Source organism: Seriola aureovittata, chromosome 9 (genome assembly GCF_021018895.1).
Source record: "Seriola aureovittata isolate HTS-2021-v1 ecotype China chromosome 9, ASM2101889v1, whole genome shotgun sequence".
NCBI classification, from domain to species: Eukaryota; Metazoa; Chordata; class Actinopteri; order Carangiformes; family Carangidae; genus Seriola; species Seriola aureovittata.
The window spans coordinates 24,149,303-24,171,488 of NC_079372.1; the positions used below are offsets into that span (position 1 = coordinate 24,149,303).

The 22,186-nt window shown below is 41.0% G+C and overlaps 1 protein-coding gene and 13 non-coding genes across 16 annotated transcripts in view; all 14 read left to right on the top strand.

The window, feature by feature from the left end:
- itpr3 (inositol 1,4,5-trisphosphate receptor, type 3) overlaps positions 1-22,186 on the top strand; it is a 78,995-nt gene that overhangs the window by 51,139 nt on the left and 5,670 nt on the right. For 2 of the 3 annotated variants that reach the window (XM_056384646.1, XM_056384648.1), the window contains 27 exons: positions 7,899-8,066; positions 10,043-10,117; positions 11,452-11,571; positions 11,839-11,961; positions 12,644-12,844; positions 12,939-13,054; positions 13,201-13,336; positions 13,694-13,819; positions 14,008-14,133; positions 14,350-14,470; positions 14,608-14,789; positions 14,950-15,098; positions 15,256-15,364; positions 16,064-16,157; positions 16,615-16,790; positions 17,347-17,506; positions 17,864-18,081; positions 18,488-18,688; positions 18,831-18,941; positions 19,364-19,459; positions 19,702-19,803; positions 19,991-20,074; positions 20,161-20,271; positions 20,415-20,607; positions 20,748-20,867; positions 21,139-21,311; positions 21,934-22,098. In XM_056384646.1, the coding sequence (XP_056240621.1) occupies positions 7,899-8,066; positions 10,043-10,117; positions 11,452-11,571; positions 11,839-11,961; positions 12,644-12,844; positions 12,939-13,054; positions 13,201-13,336; positions 13,694-13,819; positions 14,008-14,133; positions 14,350-14,470; positions 14,608-14,789; positions 14,950-15,098; positions 15,256-15,364; positions 16,064-16,157; positions 16,615-16,790; positions 17,347-17,506; positions 17,864-18,081; positions 18,488-18,688; positions 18,831-18,941; positions 19,364-19,459; positions 19,702-19,803; positions 19,991-20,074; positions 20,161-20,271; positions 20,415-20,607; positions 20,748-20,867; positions 21,139-21,311; positions 21,934-22,098 (3,756 nt within the window). The remainder of the gene's footprint in view (positions 1-7,898; positions 8,067-10,042; positions 10,118-11,451; positions 11,572-11,838; positions 11,962-12,643; positions 12,845-12,938; positions 13,055-13,200; positions 13,337-13,693; positions 13,820-14,007; positions 14,134-14,349; positions 14,471-14,607; positions 14,790-14,949; positions 15,099-15,255; positions 15,365-16,063; positions 16,158-16,614; positions 16,791-17,346; positions 17,507-17,863; positions 18,082-18,487; positions 18,689-18,830; positions 18,942-19,363; positions 19,460-19,701; positions 19,804-19,990; positions 20,075-20,160; positions 20,272-20,414; positions 20,608-20,747; positions 20,868-21,138; positions 21,312-21,933; positions 22,099-22,186) is intronic. The other variant, XM_056384647.1, reaches the window with a different exon arrangement.
- trnak-uuu (transfer RNA lysine (anticodon UUU)) lies at positions 272-344 on the top strand. The gene has a single exon. It is a non-coding gene; the product is annotated as a tRNA-Lys (tRNA).
- trnak-uuu (transfer RNA lysine (anticodon UUU)) lies at positions 877-949 on the top strand. Its single transcript has one exon. It is a non-coding gene; the product is annotated as a tRNA-Lys (tRNA).
- On the top strand, positions 1,482-1,554 carry trnak-uuu (transfer RNA lysine (anticodon UUU)). Its single transcript has one exon. It is a non-coding gene; the product is annotated as a tRNA-Lys (tRNA).
- trnak-uuu (transfer RNA lysine (anticodon UUU)) lies at positions 2,088-2,160 on the top strand. Its single transcript has one exon. It is a non-coding gene; the product is annotated as a tRNA-Lys (tRNA).
- trnak-uuu (transfer RNA lysine (anticodon UUU)) lies at positions 2,942-3,014 on the top strand. The gene has a single exon. It is a non-coding gene; the product is annotated as a tRNA-Lys (tRNA).
- trnak-uuu (transfer RNA lysine (anticodon UUU)) lies at positions 3,548-3,620 on the top strand. Its single transcript has one exon. It is a non-coding gene; the product is annotated as a tRNA-Lys (tRNA).
- Positions 4,402-4,474, top strand: trnak-uuu (transfer RNA lysine (anticodon UUU)). The gene has a single exon. It is a non-coding gene; the product is annotated as a tRNA-Lys (tRNA).
- trnak-uuu (transfer RNA lysine (anticodon UUU)) lies at positions 5,006-5,078 on the top strand. The gene has a single exon. It is a non-coding gene; the product is annotated as a tRNA-Lys (tRNA).
- On the top strand, positions 5,609-5,681 carry trnak-uuu (transfer RNA lysine (anticodon UUU)). The gene has a single exon. It is a non-coding gene; the product is annotated as a tRNA-Lys (tRNA).
- Positions 6,215-6,287, top strand: trnak-uuu (transfer RNA lysine (anticodon UUU)). Its single transcript has one exon. It is a non-coding gene; the product is annotated as a tRNA-Lys (tRNA).
- Positions 6,819-6,891, top strand: trnak-uuu (transfer RNA lysine (anticodon UUU)). The gene has a single exon. It is a non-coding gene; the product is annotated as a tRNA-Lys (tRNA).
- trnak-uuu (transfer RNA lysine (anticodon UUU)) lies at positions 7,130-7,202 on the top strand. Its single transcript has one exon. It is a non-coding gene; the product is annotated as a tRNA-Lys (tRNA).
- On the top strand, positions 7,574-7,646 carry trnak-uuu (transfer RNA lysine (anticodon UUU)). Its single transcript has one exon. It is a non-coding gene; the product is annotated as a tRNA-Lys (tRNA).

Consider the following 22,186-nt stretch of genomic DNA (forward strand, 5'->3'; position numbering starts at 1 on the left):
ATCTTTGGATCAAACTACGGTGAAGTTTGCACCCTGACTGCATTCCCTCTGTTTTTGCAGAGAGTGTGCTTAATGCCGTTCTCAAATGTGATAAATTGTGCGTTTGGAAAGTTCCCTATCCTCACTGGTTTGCTGGTAGTGTTATCACCAAGTTACCAGGTTTGCAACTTAAATTCAGAGTCCTTATACGTGTGGTTTACTGCTTATTCATGTATAAAGTTGAGGTTTGGACTGCAGAGTCGTTTTACCTCAAGATGAAAGGCTTTGTGAAGCCTGTGTAGCTCAGTTGGTAGAGCATCAGACTTTTAATCTGAGGGTCCAGGGTTCAAGTCCCTGTTCAGGCGAGGTACCTTCCTTTGGTCAAGTCTTCACATTATAAACTCTCTAGGCGAATTAAAAGAAGATGTTTCAAGTGGAAGCATCATATAGAAACAATGGTATAATCCAAGCATTCACTGGATTAGGCTCAATCCATGTAACCACTTTCTTGTGAACAGACTCTTCGTAATGTTACACACTGTGATCTGTCTAGAGCGCTCACCATCAAGTTTGTAATTGTAGTTGTCTGTGACGTCAGTCAAACCCCATTTAATTTCATGGATATGAATCTTTGGATCAAACTACGGTGAAGTTTGCACCCTGACTGCATTCCCTCTGTTTTTGCAGAGAGTGTGCTTAATGCCGTTCTCAAATGTGATAAATTGTGCGTTTGGAAAGTTCCCTATCCTCACTGGTTTGCTGGTAGTGTTATCACCAAGTTACCAAGTTTGCAACTTAAATTCAGAGTCCTTATACGTGTGGTTAACTGCTTATTTATGTATAAAGTTGAGGTTTGGACTGCAGATCGGTTTTGCTTCAAGATAAAATCATCTTGAAGCCTGGGTAGCTCAGTCGGTAGAGCATCAGACTTTTAATCTGAGGGTCCAGGGTTCAAGTCCCTGTTCAGGCGAAGTATCTTACTTTGGTCAAGTCTTCACATTATAAACTGTGTAGGAGAGTTTCAAAATGATGTTTCAAGTGTAAGCATCATATAGAAACAATGGTACAATCCAAGCATTCATTTGATTAGGCTCAATCCACGTAACCACTTACTTGTGAACTGATTCTTCGTAATGTTACCCACTGTGATCTGTCTAGAGCGCTCACCTTCAAGTTTCTAATCGTAGTTGTCTGTGACGTGAGTCAAACCCAATTTAATTTCATGGATATGAATCTTTGGATCAAACTACGGTGAAGTTTGCACCCTGACTGCATTCCCTCTGTTTTTGCAGAGAGTGTGCTTAATGCCGTTCTCAAATGTGATAAATTGTGCGTTTGGAAAGTTCCCTATCCTCACTGGTTTGCTGGTAGTGTTATCACCAAGTTACCAAGTTTGCAACTTAAATTCAGAGTCCTTATACGTGTGGTTTACTGCTTATTCATGTATAAAGTTGAGGTTTGGACTGCAGATCGGTTTTGCTTCAAGATAAAATCATCTTGAAGCCTGGGTAGCTCAGTCGGTAGAGCATCAGACTTTTAATCTGAGGGTCCAGGGTTCAAGTCCCTGTTCAGGCGAAGTATCTTACTTTGGTCAAGTCTTCACATTATAAACTGTGTAGGAGAGTTTCAAAATGATGTTTCAAGTGTAAGCATCATATAGAAACAATGGTACAATCCAAGCATTCATTTGATTAGGCTCAATCCACGTAACCACTTACTTGTGAACTGATTCTTCGTAATGTTACCCACTGTGATCTGTCTAGAGCGCTCACCTTCAAGTTTCTAATCGTAGTTGTCTGTGACGTGAGTCAAACCCAATTTAATTTCATGGATATGAATCTTTGGATCAAACTACGGTGAAGTTTGCACCCTGACTGCATTCCCTCTGTTTTTGCAGAGAGTGTGCTTAATGCCGTTCTCAAATGTGATAAATTGTGCGTTTGGAAAGTTCCCTATCCTCACTGGTTTGCTGGTAGTGTTATCACCAAGTTACCAAGTTTGCAACTTAAATTCAGAGTCCTTATACGTGTGGTTTACTGCTTATTCATGTATAAAGTTGAGGTTTGGACTGCAGACGCGTTTTACCTCAAGATAAGAAGCTTTGTGAAGCCTGGGTAGCTCAGTCGGTAGAGCATCAGACTTTTAATCTGAGGGTCCAGGGTTCAAGTCCCTGTTCAGGCGAGGTACCTTCCTTTGGTCAAGTCTTCACATTATAAACTCTCTAGGCGAATTAAAAGAAGATGTTTCAAGTGGAAGCATCATATCGACACCCTCTTAAAATAATGGCCTAAGTCATTTTTTCAGGTTTTTCAGGAAACACAAAAAACTCAACAAAAGAGTCACACTTTTGACATAGGCCATTATACAACCGGGGGTAGAATTGCATGTTCCCCTCAACTGAGGATTCAGGCGATTTTACCAGAGGTGGCCAGCATCATGAGGGGGTGATTTAGGCAAAAAAAACATTTTTGTCAAAACATGACTTAGGCCATTATTTTAGGAAGGTGACGATATAGAAACAATGGTACAATCCATGCATTCACTGGATTAGGCTCAATCCCTGAAGTCACTTTCTTTTGCTGAGTCTTCGTAATGTTACCAACTGTGATGTGTCTAGAGCGCTCACCATCAAGTTTGTATTTGTAGTTGTCTGTGATGGGAGTTAAACCCCATTTAATTTCATGGATATGAATCTTTGGATCAAACTACGGTGAAGTTTGCACCCTGACTGCATTCCCTCTGTTTTTGCAGAGAGTGTGCTTAATGCCGTTCTCAAATGTGATAAATTGTGCGTTTGGAAAGTTCCCTATCCTCACTGGTTTGCTGGTAGTGTTATCACCAAGTTACCAAGTTTGCAACTTAAATTCAGAGTCCTTATACGTGTGGTTTACTGCTTATTCATGTATAAAGTTGAGGTTTGGACTGCAGACGCGTTTTACCTCAAGATAAGAAGCTTTTTGAAGCCTGGGTAGCTCAGTCGGTAGAGCATCAGACTTTTAATCTGAGGGTCCAGGGTTCAAGTCCCTGTTCAGGCGAGATAACTTCCTTTGGTCAAGTCTTCACATGATAAACTGTTTAGGAGAGTTTCAAAATGATGTTTCAAGTGGAAGCATCATATAGAAACAATGGTATAATCCAAGCATTCACTGGATTATGCTCAATCCACGTTACCACTCTGTTGTAAACTGGTTCTTCGTAATGTTACCCACTGTGATGTGTCTAGAGTGCTAACCATCAAGTTTCTAATCGTAGTTGTCTGTGACGTGAGTCAAACCCAATTTAATTTCATGGATATGAATCTTTGGATCAAACTACGGTGAAGTTTGCACCCTGACTGCATTCCCTCTGTTTTTGCAGAGAGTGTGCTTAATGCCGTTCTCAAATGTGATAAATTGTGCGTTTGGAAAGTTCCCTATCCTCACTGGTTTGCTGGTAGTGTTATCACCAAGTTACCAAGTTTGCAACTTAAATTCAGAGTCCTTATACGTGTGGTTTACTGCTTATTCATGTATAAAGTTGAGGTTTGGACTGCAGACGCGTTTTACCTCAAGATAAGAAGCTTTGTGAAGCCTGGGTAGCTCAGTCGGTAGAGCATCAGACTTTTAATCTGAGGGTCCAGGGTTCAAGTCCCTGTTCAGGCGAGGTACCTTCCTTTGGTCAAGTCTTCACATTATAAACTCTCTAGGCGAATTAAAAGAAGATGTTTCAAGTGGAAGCATCATATCGACACCCTCTTAAAATAATGGCCTAAGTCATTTTTTCAGGTTTTTCAGGAAACACAAAAAACTCAACAAAAGAGTCACACTTTTGACATAGGCCATTATACAACCGGGGGTAGAATTGCATGTTCCCCTCAACTGAGGATTCAGGCGATTTTACCAGAGGTGGCCAGCATCATGAGGGGGTGATTTAGGCAAAAAAAACATTTTTGTCAAAACATGACTTAGGCCATTATTTTAGGAAGGTGACGATATAGAAACAATGGTACAATCCATGCATTCACTGGATTAGGCTCAATCCCTGAAGTCACTTTCTTTTGCTGAGTCTTCGTAATGTTACCAACTGTGATGTGTCTAGAGTGCTCACCATCAAGTTTGTATTTGTAGTTGTCTGTGATGGGAGTTAAACCCCATTTAATTTCATGGATATGAATCTTTGGATCAAACTACGGTGAAGTTTGCACCCTGACTGCATTCCCTCTGTTTTTGCAGAGAGTGTGCTTAATGCCGTTCTCAAATGTGATAAATTGTGCGTTTGGAAAGTTCCCTATCCTCACTGGTTTGCTGGTAGTGTTATCACCAAGTTACCAAGTTTGCAACTTAAATTCAGAGTCCTTATACGTGTGGTTTACTGCTTATTCATGTATAAAGTTGAGGTTTGGACTGCAGACGCGTTTTACCTCAAGATAAGAAGCTTTGTGAAGCCTGGGTAGCTCAGTCGGTAGAGCATCAGACTTTTAATCTGAGGGTCCAGGGTTCAAGTCCCTGTTCAGGCGAGGTACCTTCCTTTGGTCAAGTCTTCACATTATAAACTCTCTAGGCGAATTAAAAGAAGATGTTTCAAGTGGAAGCATCATATAGAAACAATGGTACAATCCATGCATTCACTGGATTAGGCTCAATCCCTGAAGTCACTTTCTTTTGCTGAGTCTTCGTAATGTTACACACTGTGATCTGTCTAGAGTGCTAACCATCAAGTTTCTAATCGTAGTTGTCTGTGACGTGAGTCAAACCCAATTTAATTTCATGGATATGAATCTTTGGATCAAACTACGGTGAAGTTTGCACCCTGACTGCATTCCCTCTGTTTTTGCAGAGAGTGTGCTTAATGCCGTTCTCAAATGTGATAAATTGTGCGTTTGGAAAGTTCCCTATCCTCACTGGTTTGCTGGTAGTGTTATCACCAAGTTACCAAGTTTGCAACTTAAATTCAGAGTCCTTATACGTGTGGTTTACTGCTTATTCATGTATAAAGTTGAGGTTTGGACTGCAGACGCGTTTTACCTCAAGATAAGAAGCTTTGTGAAGCCTGGGTAGCTCAGTCGGTAGAGCATCAGACTTTTAATCTGAGGGTCCAGGGTTCAAGTCCCTGTTCAGGCGAGGTACCTTCCTTTGGTCAAGTCTTCACATTATAAACTCTCTAGGCGAATTAAAAGAAGATGTTTCAAGTGGAAGCATCATATAGAAACAATGGTACAATCCATGCATTCACTGGATTAGGCTCAATCCCTGAAGTCACTTTCTTTTGCTGAGTCTTCGTAATGTTACACACTGTGATCTGTCTAGAGCGCTCACCATCAAGTTTGTAATTGTAGTTGTCTGTGACGTGAGTCAAACCCCATTTATTTTCATGGATATGAATCTTTGGATCAAACTACGGTGAAGTTTGCACCCTGACTGCATTCCCTCTGTTTTTGCAGAGAGTGTGCTTAATGCCGTTCTCAAATGTGATAAATTGTGCGTTTGGAAAGTTCCCTATCCTCACTGGTTTGCTGGTAGTGTTATCACCAAGTTACCAAGTTTGCAACTTAAATTCAGAGTCCTTATACGTGTGGTTTACTGCTTATTCATGTATAAAGTTGAGGTTTGGACTGCAGATCGGTTTTGCTTCAAGATAAAATCATCTTGAAGCCTGGGTAGCTCAGTCGGTAGAGCATCAGACTTTTAATCTGAGGGTCCAGGGTTCAAGTCCCTGTTCAGGCGAAGTATCTTACTTTGGTCAAGTCTTCACATTATAAACTGTGTAGGAGAGTTTCAAAATGATGTTTCAAGTGTAAGCATCATATAGAAACAATGGTACAATCCAAGCATTCATTTGATTAGGCTCAATCCACGTAACCACTTACTTGTGAACTGATTCTTCGTAATGTTACCCACTGTGATCTGTCTAGAGCGCTCACCTTCAAGTTTCTAATCGTAGTTGTCTGTGACGTGAGTCAAACCCAATTTAATTTCATGGATATGAATCTTTGGATCAAACTACGGTGAAGTTTGCACCCTGACTGCATTCCCTCTGTTTTTGCAGAGAGTGTGCTTAATGCCGTTCTCAAATGTGATAAATTGTGCGTTTGGAAAGTTCCCTATCCTCACTGGTTTGCTGGTAGTGTTATCACCAAGTTACCAAGTTTGCAACTTAAATTCAGAGTCCTTATACGTGTGGTTTACTGCTTATTCATGTATAAAGTTGAGGTTTGGACTGCAGATGCGTTTTACCTCAAGATAAGAAGCTGTGTGAATCCTGGGTAGCTCAGTCGGTAGAGCATCAGACTTTTAATCTGAGGGTCCAGGGTTCAAGTCCCTGTTCAGGCAAGGTACCTTCCTTTGGTCAAGTCTTCACATTATAAACTCTCTAGGCGAATTAAAAGAAGATGTTTCAAGTGGAAGCATCATATAGAAACAATGGTACAATCCAAGCATTCACTGGATTAGGCTCAATCCCTGAAGTCACTTTCTTTTGCTGAGTCTGCGTAATGTTTCCAACTGTGATGTGTCTAGAGTGCTCACCATCAAGTTTGTATTTGTAGTTGTCTGTGATGGGAGATAAACCCCATTTAATTTCATGGATGTGAATCTTTGGATCAAACTATGGTGAAGTTTGCACCCTGACTGCATTCCCTCTGTTTTTTCAGAGAGTGTGCTTAATGCTGTTCTCAAATGTGATAAATTGTGCGTTTGGAAAGTTCCCTATCCTCACTGGTTTGCTGGTAGCGTTATCACCAAGTTACCAAGTTTGCAACTTAAATTCAGAGTCCTTATACGTGTGGTTTACTGCTTATTCATGTATAAAGTTGAGGTTTGGACTGCAGACTCGTTTTATCTCAAGATAAGAAGCTTTGTGAAGCCTGGGTAGCTCAGTCGGTAGAGCATCAGACTTTTAATCTGTGGGTCCAGGGTTCAAGTCCCTGTTCAGGTGAGGTACCTTACTTTGCTCAAGTCTTCACATTATAAACTCTATAGGCGAATTAAAAGAAGATGTTTCAAGTGGAAGCACCATATAGAAACAATGGTACAATCCAAGCATTCACTGGATTACATTACCAGTTTGTAACTTAAATTCAGAGTCCTTATACGTGTGGTTAACTGCTTATTTATGTATAAAGTTGAGGTTTGGACTGCAGATCGGTTTTTCTTCAAGATAAAATCATCTTGAAGCCTGGGTAGCTCAGTTGGTAGAGCATCAGACTTTTAATCTGAGGGTCCAGGGTTCAAGTCCCTGTTCAGGCAAGGTATCTTACTTTGGTCAAGTCTTCACATTATAAACTCTGTAGATGAGTTTAAAGAAGATGTTCAAGTGGAAGCATCATGTAGAAACAATGGTACAATCCAAGCATTCACTGGATTAGGCGGAGTCTATGTAACCACTTTCTTGTGAACTGAGTCTTCGTAATGTTACCCACTGTGATGTGTCTAGAGTTGTTAGGGAGTTTAAAGAAGATGTTATTACTGAAAATTCCTTCCTGCTAGTGTTATCACCAAGTCAACAAGTTTGCAGCTCAAATTCACAGTCCTTATAAGTGTGGTTAACTGCTTATTCATGTATAAAGTTGAGGTTTGGACTGCAGATGCGTTTTTCCTCAAGAGAAAACCTTCTTGAAGCCTGGGTAGCTCAGTCGGTAGAGCATCAGACTTTTAATCTGAGGGTCCAGGGTTGAAGTCCCTGTTCAGGTGAAGTACTTTCTTCTGGTCAATTGTTCACATTATAAATTCTGGAGGGAAGTTTAAAGACAGTGTTTGTAATCGAAACAGCATATAAAAACAATGATACAAATATTCACTGGCCTATGCTGAATCCATGAAGCCACTATTCGTTATGACTACAACTATATCAAATTTGCTTATCCAATCAGTGGAATGGAAGAATTGCACAAGCAGTTTGATTGACCAAGTCACTTGCACTTATGTTTCTCGCTGCATCTGCAGGTCCAGTTGCTGATCTCAGCTCAGGATGTGGAGAACTACAAGCTGATCAAGGCTGATCTTGATCGCCTCCGGACGCTGGTGGAGAAATCTGAACTCTGGGTGGAGAAGAAGAGCTCAGGAGGAGGTGACGGAAAGAAGGACAAGAAAGACAAGAAAGAGAAAGGAGAGGTAAGGAGTAAAAACATGACTATCATCTCATCTATCTATATAACTAGCACTAATATCACAAATGTGAAAGGGTAAAATAACAGTTTTAAGAATGTTGAATTTCAGGATCACATGTGGAGATGTAAAATTCCCAAACACTTGTGGATTATGGATTAAAAATATTGTGTATTTAGACAGCTAAATAATTAATAATGTAAATAAACTGGGTGTTAAACAGCAGAGTTGACATTTAGGACACAATTTGTTCCCCTTCTTATAGCCACTTTACTTCATATGTCCAGTTCTGGTTTTTAAGCTTGTGAAACAAAGACAGCAAAGTCATACCCACTATGGACTTTTACTCACTAAAATCCAGTGGGTGCCTGGACATTATAATGTTTAAGTTCCTGCCAATACACACGAAAAGATGACTGGCCCACTGTTTTCACACTAAAACTGGACACAGAATAAAAAGCTATTGAAAAAATACATGAGTTTATGAAGAAAGAGAGACAAGGAGGTGGTGAGAAGGGCAGTGTTGTCAGCGTACAGCTTTAGTTTGACAGAGTTCATACAAGAAAGTGATGTTAATGTTACTTCATAATTATTGTTATGACATTGATATTCATGTCTAGATATCTGAGTGAGTGATATTCCAAGCTGCTGCAAATACCCATATAACAAGTAACTGTGTTTACCCACTAACAAACTAACTCAAAGTAACTACCTGAAACAGCACAAGAACCATTTTGCTGGTAGAAGATTAACATTTATTAATTATCAGAATTTTATTCATGAAACTAAACTACTAAACTGAAACTAAAAAATATTTTTTGAGACTTTGCATCCTGGTTTTGGAATTTACTGTACTTGGTGTGGGGCATGCTGGTGTCTGAGCTGGTGCAACTACATGGTCCTGGGTTCTTATTTGTTTTGGGACTTTTGTTTCATGTCACACCTCCCTCTCTTTTGTTTCTTTCTACTGTGAAATAAAGGCACATAATGCACCAAAATGTCTTTATAGCACAATATTGTCATTGTCATACATCTTATGCACACTTACACTTCATATCAAACTATTAAAACAACAACCTAACAAACAACAAGTCAGTCATATTGTGGTCAAGCTAGCCTATTTCATGTCATTATTCAATCTGTGTTCAAGATAGCGTTCTGTGTGTGGGACGTTGATTTATTTTGTTTTGTTTCGCACTAACCAGCGGACAGTGAGTGACTTCTATAGTTGACATACAACAACATGCACAGCTGCAAACATCTCATCCACACTTTGGCCCATACATATGTAGGAAAGTCCCCATTCTATATCTCGCTTGCAAAGGTCTCATAGGTACATTGATTTTCAACACCTATTTGTATTGGTAAAAAAATTTGAAATGTGGCTAGTGATTCAGAGAAAATGCAAAAGACTCAAAGGCTTTTTGGTGTTTAGGAAGCCTTTTCTTCATATTAAAATTCTGCATTATACCTTAAAATGAAGATGGCATATTTGTCACTTCAGATTTATTCTGTGAAAATGGTCAAATTAATTTTTGTGAATGCATAGCTACAAGAGTCCGCATGATGTAAATTTCTTCATCTGTCCATGTCTGCGAGGCGCTGCATGGACATCTTTGTGGACATAAATGTGGAGCCCAAAATGTATGATCCCAGGGGCTATATTCACATCTGCTGTCTACCCTGCAGTCCATCTCTGTTTTGGAATGTAACTGGTCCTAAACAAGAGGGTTTAAATGTGGACCAGGGTCACAACCACAGTTTAATGTCTTTAATGTCAAAGCAATAGTTTTCCTAATAATGGAACATCTCAAGCAAAGAATCACTCTGAAGGAAATCATACTTGTTGCTTAAGCTTATTGTATTAGATACAACACATATACTGTAATAAGTAATAGTTAGAGTTGTGGTTCAAGTGTGTATAAATTAGCACCATACCCAGAGAGACCTGCATATGCTGTCTTACCCTCTGCATCCTACAGGGGCCGTCAGAGGAAGCAACGCCCAAGAAAGAGAAACTGGAGAAGGGCAACGAGAACTACCAGAAAGTCAAAGAGGTGAGAATGCTCTCCCATCTTTCTTTTGGTTTTTTGGTGTCCGTCTCCGCTGTGGTGTTTCTGCAGTGTGTGAGCTCACCTGTCACCTGGGATGTGTCTTTCAATTGATGAGGTCCTCTATGTGGTGCTCTTGTTGTTGTCTCTGCAGCAATGGTGGCTTTCATGGCTCAGATTAATTACATGTAATTATTTTTTCCTAATAGTGACTCTGGACAACAGCATCACAAATGTTAATAAAGAGGAAAATTAAAGAATTGGTTTGAAAATCTTTATCAAATACTCACATAATAATCTCAGTACATAAACTGAAAGAGTTGTTGTAGTGTGTAATCATTCCTCATCCATATACTGGCTGCAACTACACTGTAAGAAATGAAGGGCAAAATCCAGTTCTCATTTTGTGTGAAAATACATTTTAAAGTTCAACCAATCAAAATGATTGTTTGCCTGATCAATTATTGCTTCCAAGTATTTAATTCTTCAGTTGCTGCTATGTGTGCAATCTCCAGGCCCAGAATCATGTGGTTCTCTGTTCTTTTGAATGAGTTCAGTCAGTGAATAACAAAAAATGTCCAAGTTGAAATTTAATTGTCCATCAAAAGTGATTTTCATCTTGTTCATTTTACTACAAAGTGTTTTCAGCTCACCCTCAGGCGGCAATCTTGTTATAAAAGATGACGATTGGTGCCCACCATTCTTATGCAATACACAACCTATGTGACATCAAAAGTATCAGAAAACAAAAGTTACAGTATTGCTACCACAACAATACCAGAGTACCATTTTCATATTTGTTTATTTCATTATTTTAAAATATTTTGTAAGCTTAAAAATTGAGCTGTTATTGTTCATACCTCACTACACATGTTGCAGGAACTGAAATACAATGATTTTTATTTATTGATTTGTTTTCACCGGATTTGTAAGTAAAAACTTTAAGTGTATAATTAATCCTGATTGAAAGAATCTGACTAATCATACAAAATGTTATATTTTATTGCATTATTTTCTTTGCCTTCCTTTAAATGTGATTTCTAGGATATTTTCTTATAATGCATCTATTATCACTACTACCCAGAAATTATTTCAGACACTTTTCAGTTTCAGCATCATTTATCATGAGTTTACTTTTTGACTTGAGAAGTTAAGTGGAAATTGAAATTATATGTATGTTATTCAGTAGACGCTTTCCTTTTTTAGATCAAGAGTAGAAATTAAACGGTTTGACAAACATATCACTCAGAAGAGAGGAAGATCTTTTTTTAAATATCTCTATCATGGTGTCTCTTCTAACTGCACCATCTCCCTCTGTCCATCCTCTCTTTTATCTGCAGATCCTGGAAAGGTTGAATAAGATGTGCAGCAGTGGCGTTTGGAAGAAGCAGCAGAGGCTGTTGAAGAACATGGGAGCTCATAAAGTCATGCTGGACCTGCTGCAGGTGTCCTATGACCAGGTAAGACTGGTTACTGCCAAAATAAAAGAATCATAACGAAATCCTGAACAGATGAATTTAGCTTTGGTTGATTCACTTTGTTGGTGCCGTTGCCCTTTAAGGCTATGCTTCTTAACATGGAGTATAAAGTAAAATTACTGGCAGCATGTGTTGGACAACTTATTCCCCAAAATGATGAAACCAGACCAAACAGGTTTTATGAGTACAATTGATTAGGTTGGCGATTCAGCTTTTCATCTCAACCCCCTCATCTCTCTCTGTTTGCAGAACGATGTGAAGATGCAGGAGATCATCAGGTACACTCACCTGTTCCTGCAGAAGTTCTGTATGGGGAACCAGGAGAACCAGGTTCTGCTGCACAAGAACCTCAATCTCTTCCTCAACCCCGGGGTACGAAGATTTTATTACTGGTCAAGTTTTGTAAAGTCGTAAATTGTAAAGTTTGTCCTGAGGGTGGTGCTACAGGAAAGAGCACGGACTCATCAAGATCTAAATGGTTCATTCTCTGGAGAGTAGGAATATCAATAGCCAATCTGTTATCAACAGTCTTATAGCTTCACCCTGGGTGAGTAGTTAACCAGATGTTCCTCTGGAAAACCACCAGCTGAACCTCATTTTTAAATTAGGGTTGTTCAAGTTTGTCTTCAGAATTTAAGCCAAAGAAAGGTGAGATTTATGTTTTATTACAAACACTTCAAATAAAGTACTTGTTGTTGATATACCTCTCGACCATTTGAACCACTTAGTCTATCAGGCAGCTAATGGAGTGAACATTTATCAAGTAAATATGTCAAACAAAAGTGGCTTTTTCTGTGTTGTATCGTTATAAATGATTTGAGGGTTTCTGACCTTGAGCTGTGGGAACTTGTTTATATTAATTTCTGGCATTTTATGAATAAAAAAAAAAAAAAAAAGAAAAATAGTTGTATATCATGATCAGAACTGATGATGATCTATGTTTGACATTTTATAAACTAAATGAGAAACAAATTAATCACTGAGTAAATAAACACGATTGACTGACTGATTGGGAAAATAGTCATTGCACTGAGATCTTTCCTCCTCTGTGTAGCTGCTGGAGGCCGAGACAGTGCAGCACATCTTCAGTAACAACTACCAGCTGTGCACCGAGATCTCAGAGAGCGTCCTGCAGCACTTCATCCACTGTCTGGCCACGCACGGCCGCCACGTCCAGTATCTCAACTTCCTCCACACCATTATCAAGGCTGAGGGCAAGTACGTGAAGAAGTGTCAGGACATGATCATGACCGAGGTGAGGATGATGACGGAGATGTGGAAGAGTTTTTGTCCAGAGTGTTTGAGTCATGTTTTTGTGGTGATGCAGTGATGTTGTTTCTCTCTGTTAGTTGACCAACTCCGGTGAGGACGTGGTCGTCTTCTACAACGACAAAACGTCCTTCAATGTCATGTTGGAGTTGATGGCGGAGAGCAGGGAGGGGGTTGGCGAGAACAGCCCGCTCAGGTAACCATGGCAACATCAGACCATCAGCCACCTTCATACATCCTTCATACATCACTACTGCTGGTTCATTCGAATAATTTCACAGGCTGTTTATGAATAGTGCTGTCCAGGGTTGGTCTGTAGACAACGTGTCCTCCTCCCTGCAGGTATCACATCTCTCTGGTGGAGCTGTTAGCAGCCTGTGCAGAGGGGAAGAACGTCTACACTGAGATCAAATGCACTTCACTGCTGCCGCTGGAGGACGTGGTCAGAGTGGTGACACATGAAGACTGCATCACCGAGGTGCTGAGTGTGTGTGTGTGTGTGCGTGCGTGTGTGTGTGTGTGTGTGTGCAGCTCATTATTTTTTATTGAGCTTTTATTGAGATGTTGGGCAACATCTTAAATGCTTCACAGCAAAACATCTCACCACACATCACTGAAACTGGAGGTCAAGTGGTTTTGTAGTCACTCAGCTGTGTGGTTATTAACGATACTCAGTAACGTAGGTCCAGGTAAACTATATCTGCCACAGTCAAACTGGGCCACAGTTAAAATCATCTGTCACTTTGTTTGAACTAAAAGACACCTCTATCTGTCTCTCTTTTTGTTTGACTGTCTATCTGTCTGTCTGTCTCTTTATCTGTCTGTGTGTCTCCAGGTGAAAATTGCCTATGTGAACTTTGTGAATCACTGCTATGTGGACACAGAGGTGGAGATGAAGGAAATCTACACGTCCAACCACATCTGGAAACTGTTTGAAGACTTCACAGTGGACATGGCCCGGGTAAAAACAGCACTGATGACTTGTGATTTGAGTTATTTGTTTCATCCTCAGTTCACTGCTAAACTCAGTAATCACTGTAAAACTGCAAATTTACTTCTGCTATTTTAATTGGTTATTATTTCCTTAGTTTCAGTCACTCCTGTTAACTTGTTTGTGTAATAACGATGATGATGTTTTCCCTTCTGCAGGTTTGTAATAAACGAGATAAACGTCTTACTGATCCCATCCTGGAGAAATACATCATCAACGTGGTCTTTGACACCATCAACGCCTTCTTCAGCTCACCGTTCTCTGAGAACAGCACCTCTCTGCAGGTCAGCAAAAAGATGCACTTTGGTGACAATATAAAGGGTCTATTTATATATATGTATATATATATATATATATATATATACACAGTATGAAACTAAAATAATACATGGCATTATAAATACAATACACAAAGACATTTATTTCTGCCTTTTTTGATCATGTGTATAGTAAGTGTGCTTAGTTTATGTTTGATTGTCCTCTCTCTCGCGCTCTGTCAGACTCATCACACCATTGTGACTCAGCTGCTTCAGTCATCTGTCAGGCTGTTGGACTGTCCCTGGCTGCAGCAGCAGCACAGAGGACAGGTGGAGACCTGCATCAAGACCCTCGCTATGACAGGTAACACACACACACACACACACACACACACACACACGCCTGACTCCATCCACAGAGCTGAGGTAATTTCTGCTTCTAAAAGATTAACTCTTGTCCCTGCACATACTCTCTCAGTGACTCTCTCTCTCTCTGTTTAGCTAAGAGTCGTTCTATCTCTCTTCCTCTGGACCTGGAGGCTCAGATCAGCTCCATGTTGTCCAGTTCTGCTCTCAACTCTCTGTCCCGCTCCAACCCAAACTACAAGTCCTCCTCCCGATCCTCCAGACCCATTGCTTCCAGCAACCCCTGGGACTACAAGAATATCATAGAGAAACTACAGGTTTTTCACTTTCACTTGTATTTAACTAGAAATGTCCTGTTGCTAATACAGTAAACCATGAGATCAAACAACTCACTGTGTTTGTGTGTGTGTGTGTGTGTGTGTGTGTGTGTGTGTGTGTGTGTGTGTGTGTGTGTGTGTGTGTGTGTGTGTGCCTCAGGACATCATCAATACTCTGGAGGAGCGTCTGAAGCCGCTGGTGAACGCGGAGCTGTCTGTGTTGGTGGACGTCCTCCATCAGCCCGAGCTGCTGTTTCTGGAGGGAACTGACGCCCGACAGCGCTGCGAGTCCGGAGGGTTCATCTCCAAGTAGGTCCAGGTCCTTGGGCCCAAAACGTCCTGTAGCACTAACACACTGACAGAGGACTGATTGGAAATATATCTTTGTGTGTGTGTGTGTGTGTGTGTGTGTGTGTGTGTGTGTGTGTGTGTGTGTGTGTGTGTCTGTGTGTGTGTGTGTGTGTAGACTGATCCAGCACACCAAGGCTCTGATGTCGGCAGAGGAAAAGTTGTGTATCAAAGTTCTGAGAACGCTGCAGGAGATGCTGATCAGGACTCTGGACTTTGATGACAAAGTCAGTTCAGCAACTAACTAACATTTAGTTTATATTATTTACCTATGATAGTATACCTATACTGTATAATGTGTTTACTGACTGGCAGAGAGAAAGCAACTAAAACATTTAGCAAGATTTTGTTGCAAGTTTGTCAGCCAACCACAGAAAAACAATACGTGATATCTCAAATGAAAAATGTGGACAGTGTTCTGGTTCGTCTAAACGTGATATGTACTAAGTTTGGTATAGTTTGGAAAAAAGATGTAGGATAGGGATTCAGAAGTGTGAAATTCAAAATGGCGGAAAAATAGTTGGATTGACACCAAAATTTTTCTTCTATGCCTCATGGTTCTCGAGATATGATTAATTGCTTGAAGCAATCACACAGTTAGTTTTCATCCTACTGACTATACTACTAAAGGGCTTTGACGCCCCCTAGCTGCATCATGAAAAGAGGGAAACTGGCAGACAGTATCATCTGTTTCTGCACTAATTTCTCTTACATTAAGGGACATTTGAATTTGCAGAGTAACTGCGCATGTTTAAACCATTTTGCACAAACCAAAATTTACAGCATTATAATAATTTATAATGTTATAATAAAATGTCATGTTTGTTCAAAATTTTGGCTTTAACATGTTAATATGAGTTCAAATCTTGACCGGAACGAGTAGGAGGGTGAGGTGACTCTGCTGAGGCTGTGTCGTGTTATTTCAGGGAATCTCTCTGAGGAAAGTTTTACTGCAGAACTACTTGTTTCCAAACAAGAAGAACACCCCGAAGAACGACCTGGCTGAGCTCGGAGCTGCAGGTGGACAGCCTCACACTTATTCACACTTATTCACACTTATTCACATGGATTCACACGGATTCACACTGACTCTGCAGAGTCTGCTCTACAGTGTTATCTGAGACTGTTACTACAGACCAGCTTTTATATCTTATCTGTCAGTTTCAGTTTTATATTATTACACTTTTGATATTCTGATAAGAAGCCCCTCTGTTTGCTGTTAATGCAGACTCACTTCCTGTAGCTCCTTCACAGTAAAAGCATCTCGAAACATTTTGGCCCAAGGCTTCTTAAAGAGCAATTTTAAAACATTTATGCCATTGACTTATATACTGACGAAGCTGCAAACACAAATTAACACTAAGATCAATCAAACAGAGACTGACGTCTTACACCAGTGTGTTTGTGTGTGTGTGTGTGTGTGTGTGTGTGTGTGTGTGTGTGTGTGTGTGTGTGTGTGTGTGTGTGTGTGTCTCAGGCGGGGAGCAGGAGCGGGACTGGGCAGCAGTAGCGACGGTTCAGTGTCGACTGGACCGAGAAGGAGGAACAAAGCTGTTCACAGATCTGGTGATGAGCAGCAAGAATGACAAGATCTTCCAAGAGAGCATCCAGCTGGCCATCTGTCTGCTGGAGGGAGGGAACACCGAGATCCAGGTCACACACACAGACACACACACACACACACACACACACACACACACACACACACACACACACACACACACTCACATACACACACACACACTAGGAAACCCTGATGTTCCCATGCTTAATCCCGCCTACAAATCTCTGATTGGTTGATTGTGTCTTTACCTGGGGGAAACAATCAGCTGGTCTGTCTGATCTCACTGCTGTTTTCTCTGAGAAGGTCTGAGATGTGACTAAAGTTTCCTGTAGTTTTACAAAACAATCTCATTTCAGCATCTACATATCAGCTTTTTCCAGAGCTTTCAACTGTCTCACACAGTCTTCACCGACAGCTCTCTCTAAGGCCAAGAAATAAACATTAACATTAACATTAACATTAAGGCCAACATGGAGGAGAAGTCCAAACAGTGCTATGGATGAAACCAAAACATTACTGAGTAGACATCATTGCAAATGAGGGAAACCTTAATGATCTTCGAGGCTTAAATAAATAAATCAAATAAATAAATAAAAAATGACTGAGTAGAGCTCTGGACGTTGACGCGATGTCTGTCTCCCACAGAACTCGTTCTATAAACTGATGATGGGCGACAACAAGTCAGAGAAGTTCTTTAAGGTTCTTCATGACCGGATGAAAGAAGCTCAGACCGACATTAAAGCCACAGTTTCTGTTAATGTTGGAGAGATGACGCACAAGGCCAACGAGAAGGAGCTGGAGCAGGGTGAGATGTTGAAGCTGATGTTTGTTCTGCTGGTTTATTGTTTCATCTGAGTTTAGCGCCACATTCCTCCCTTGTCTTGTATGAAAAAGTTTATAATTACAACAGAGTATTAGGACACTTTTTAAATTGCAGAATGATGATAAAAAAGTCAGTGTTATGAGAAAGAAATTATAATATGAAGGTAATATTTTGAGAGTGATGTGATGGATTATTTTTCCTCATTATATATAATAAAGTTTATCGAATATTGATTTTTTTTCATTCTTTTATTTTATTTATTTAAAATAATAATGATAATAATTCTGAGCTCATGAGTTCAATCATGGTGAGACTGAGGCTGAAACTCTTTTTCTAAAGGGAGCTCTACAACATTAGTACTTCCAGGGTCAGGAGGTCACCCGTTGTTGGTCCAGGGTCAGTCCATCGCCCCGGTTGCAGGCGCCTCCGCCCTGTCAGCTCAGCCAGCGGTGGAGCAGAGGGAGGTGGAGACAGAGATGGGACCAGCTGTTACCATCATGAAGCCGATTCTGAGGTTCCTACAGCTGCTCTGTGAGAACCACAACCAGGACCTGCAGGTTAGTTTCTACTAACTAATAAACAACCAGGACCTACAAGTTACTCACTAACAGGTAACTAACTAAAGTTTTAATGCTCTGTGCCTGAGTGTTAAGTGTGGAGCTGGAGTAAGGATGTGGTTAGCTTAGCTTAGCATAAAGATTGTCTCATTTATTTATTTCATAAACAAACAGACATATAAAAATGTGATTTTAAGTGCAGGAAGTATTTTCTGATGAACCACAGTGTATCCATCCACCCATTCCTTCTGTGCAGCATCTCCAGCTTTAGCATATGTTGCCAGATTCGATCTTTGAGGTTTTGGTTTTGGACTCTGTACAGGCACGATGTCAGATAAGACAGGCAGAACACAATGTGAAGGTGTAGGTGATGATTGAGATGGAGCCTTTGTGTGTGTCTTTCCAGAACTTTCTACGATGCCAGAACAATAAGACCAACTACAACCTGGTGTGTGAGACTCTTCAATTCCTGGACATCATGTGTGGAAGCACCACTGGAGGCCTGGGCCTGCTGGGCCTCTACATCAACGAATCAAACGTCCACCTCATCACTCAGACCCTGGAGACGCTCACTGAGTACTGCCAGGGCCCCTGCCAGGAGAACCAGGTAATCAGTCACATAGAAACACGACCAGGAGGGAGGGAATACACCACTGAGTTACAGAGGCAGGTGAACTCATCATTAAAGTGTGAAGTGTGTGTGTGTGTGTGTGTGTGTGTGTGTGTGTGTGTGTGTGTGTGTGATCTAGACTTGTATAGTGACCCACGAGTCCAACGGTATCGACATCATCACAGCTCTGATCCTGAACGACATCAGTCCGTTGTGTCGTTACCAGATGGAGATGGTGCTGCAACTGAAGGTACGTTAACGTGTGAGCGTGCACACAACACTGACACATAAACATCGACTAGTTAGAGGTCACAGCAGGGTTACAGCTCTGGGATCAGCTGGTCATGTTTTTAAACTTGATCACAGTGACTAGTCAGAGTGTGTTTTTCTAATGTGTGTGTGTATATATATATATATACAGCATATATTTACTGTATACACAATTTTATATCATAACAGAGGAGTCTGGGTGTGACACTACTCAGGTTTTTCATGTTAACAAAATAATACAATAAAGGTACATAATGGACACGTTCCCCCCAGCACACCATTGTACCTGTACTACATAGTGTTCCGAAATGATAGAACACAGTGACCTGACCTGAGGTCAGTAAAGTGGCGCTGTGTTTAGTCCAGATGTTTGACTGCTGCTGTTGTCTCTCTGGTTGCCAGGACAACGCCTCCAAGCTTCTGTTGGCTCTGATGGAGAGTCGTCATGACAGCGAGAACGCAGAAAGGATCCTGTTCAACCTCCGACCACGAGAGCTGGTCAGAGCATCCCTCCTTCATCCCTTCATCCCGCCCTCATTCCTTCATCCCTCACTCATACCTTCATCCCTCCCGCCTCTTTATGTCTCTTCTTCTTCTCTTTCTTCTTTCTTTTGTTGTATTTTCTTTTTATATAAAACTACTTTAGTGTTTATTTCAAAGCTTTTCAGTCTTTTGTGTTATTTCTTATTCTTTTTCGGCAGACGTTCATGATCTGTGTTCAAGATGTGTTCTGTGTACAGGTGGAGGTGATAAAGAAGGCCTACCATCAGGAGAGTGAGTGTGAAGGGGTGGAGGTTTCTCCTCGGGAGGTGGGACACAACATCTACATCCTAGCTCAACAGGTGACTGAACCTAAGCTCCTCAACACCTCAAGCCTCTACCACAAAGACTTTACTTTCTAGCCAAAACAAATACTTGACAGTAATGTTACTGCTGACACACAATACATGGACCTTGTGTTTAGAGTTCATGGAGAAATTTGACCTGGAAAAAAACATGAATGCTTTTGGTCTTATGTGTTTTTGTCAGTTGGCCCGACACAACAAAATCCTGCAGAACCTCCTGAAACCACCAAAGAAGAGTAAAGAGGGCGAGGAGGGAATCTCCTCCATGGTAAACATCCATCCAAAAGTGACAATGATGCAGTGATGATGGAGCAGCACTGCCGTAGTCTAACAGTGACGTTTGTGTGTCTGCAGCTGAACCTGAACAACCGTCCTCTGTCCCAGATGTTGAAGTCCACAGCTCCAGCTGCTGTGGTGGAGCAGGACCCACTGGAGTTTTATGACCAGCTGACGTCTCAGATAGAGGTGCTGCTAATGCTAATAATCCAACTTCACCACCACAAGCCTCCACCACCATCACAACATCATGCAGTGCCATTTTGGTGTGTGTCAGCTGAGCACAGAGGAGATGCACCATTCGGACGGTAACATGATGTCTCTGTGTTCAGATTGTTCGTGACGACCGCAGCATGGAGCAGATTGTGTTTCCTGTTCATCCCATCTGTGAGTTTCTGACTGAGGAGTCAAAAATCAGAGTCTTCAACACCACCGAGCAGGACGAGCAGGGGTCAAAGGTCACGCATTTCTTCGAACAAACCTCCTTCCTTCACGGAGAGATGGAGTGGCAGAAGAAGCTGAGGAGTGAGGAGCGCACATGCACGCTCACACACACACACAAACACACACACACACACACACACACACACACACACACACAGACACACAGACACACACGATGTTGATGAGGATTTAATATTATTTGTTTTATGTGTGTGTGTTAGGTATGCCGGTGTTGTACTGGTTCTCCAGGAGGATGAGTCTGTGGGGAACCATCTCCTTTAACCTGGCCGTCTTCATCAACCTCATTATCGCCTTCTTCTACCCCTACGACTCAGGACAAGGTACTACTGCGAGTACTGTTAGTATTACTGCAAGTACTACTACTGCTACTGCAAATACTATTACTACTACTGAAGCAGTAAAAAAAATATATATTTTTTTAATTTTTTCGTTTTTTCGTTTCATCTGTACAATCTTCATGGGCTAAAACTATAAAAAAATATATATTTTCATCTTTATCAATCTTAAAACATGTTGATGTAAACTGGATTTTAAACATGTTAATGTCCTCCGTCCCCCCTCCCCCCTCACTCGCTCTCTCTCTCTCTGTAGGAGCAATAGACGACTCTCTGCTGCTGATGCTGTTCTGGATCCTGACTGGTCTCTCGGTCTTGTGCTTGTTCTCTCAGCGTTACGGCCTCCAGCCTCTGACTCTGGCTCTGATTCTCAGATCCATCTACCACCTCGGTATCGGCAACACGCTCATCCTGCTCGGATCACTCAATGTGAGACACATGTTCATTATGTCACTGAGACCAACACCATAAATATCATTCATGAGCGAATGTCGACGACCCCGTCCTTTAGTGTGAGCAGCTAAAAACACTTTAGATTTCTGATTGTCATCCAAACCCATTCTTTGTCGGCGTCACCCGGCCCTCATTTACCATGATGCTGAGCACAAACATGAAACTGAGGAATATATAACAACTTTTAGAAACCTTTTTAAACTGATTTTTGATTGGATTTTTTGTAACCAGAGAAAAAAAGTTGTTATTTTCAGTTGAATGACCCAATATTGATTTTTAAATTCCAAGATAAACATTTGTATCTTTGACTTTTCCCACTAAATATTAACATTTGTGCTAATTATTCATGTGGAAGCAGTTTAATCTCTTAATCTTGTCCAGTTTCCTAACAGGGTGATGAAAATGTTTTTTATTTACTAGTCGATTAAATCCAAGTTCCCAGGATGAATTCTCCTCCTTATTCATGCTGTTTGCATTTATCTGACGTTATTGAATCTTAAATAGGAAGTGTTGTCGTTCTTACATCACATCGGCTGTCAGTGTGACGTCCCCTTCATTTCCTCTCCTGATACCCTGCGGTGTCTCTGTTCACCTGCAGCTGATCAATAAGGTGGTGTTTGTTGTGAGTTTCGTCGGGAACAACGGGACGTTCATAATGGGCTACAAGGCCATGGTGATGGATGTGGAGTTCCTGTATCACCTGGCCTATGTCCTGACCTCCACGCTTGGCCTGTTTGTCCACGAGCTCTTCTACAGCATCCTGGTGAACAACACACACGCACACACACACACACACACACACAGACACTCACCTTCACATACGCCTGTTTGTTTTCTATTTAGAAACAGAC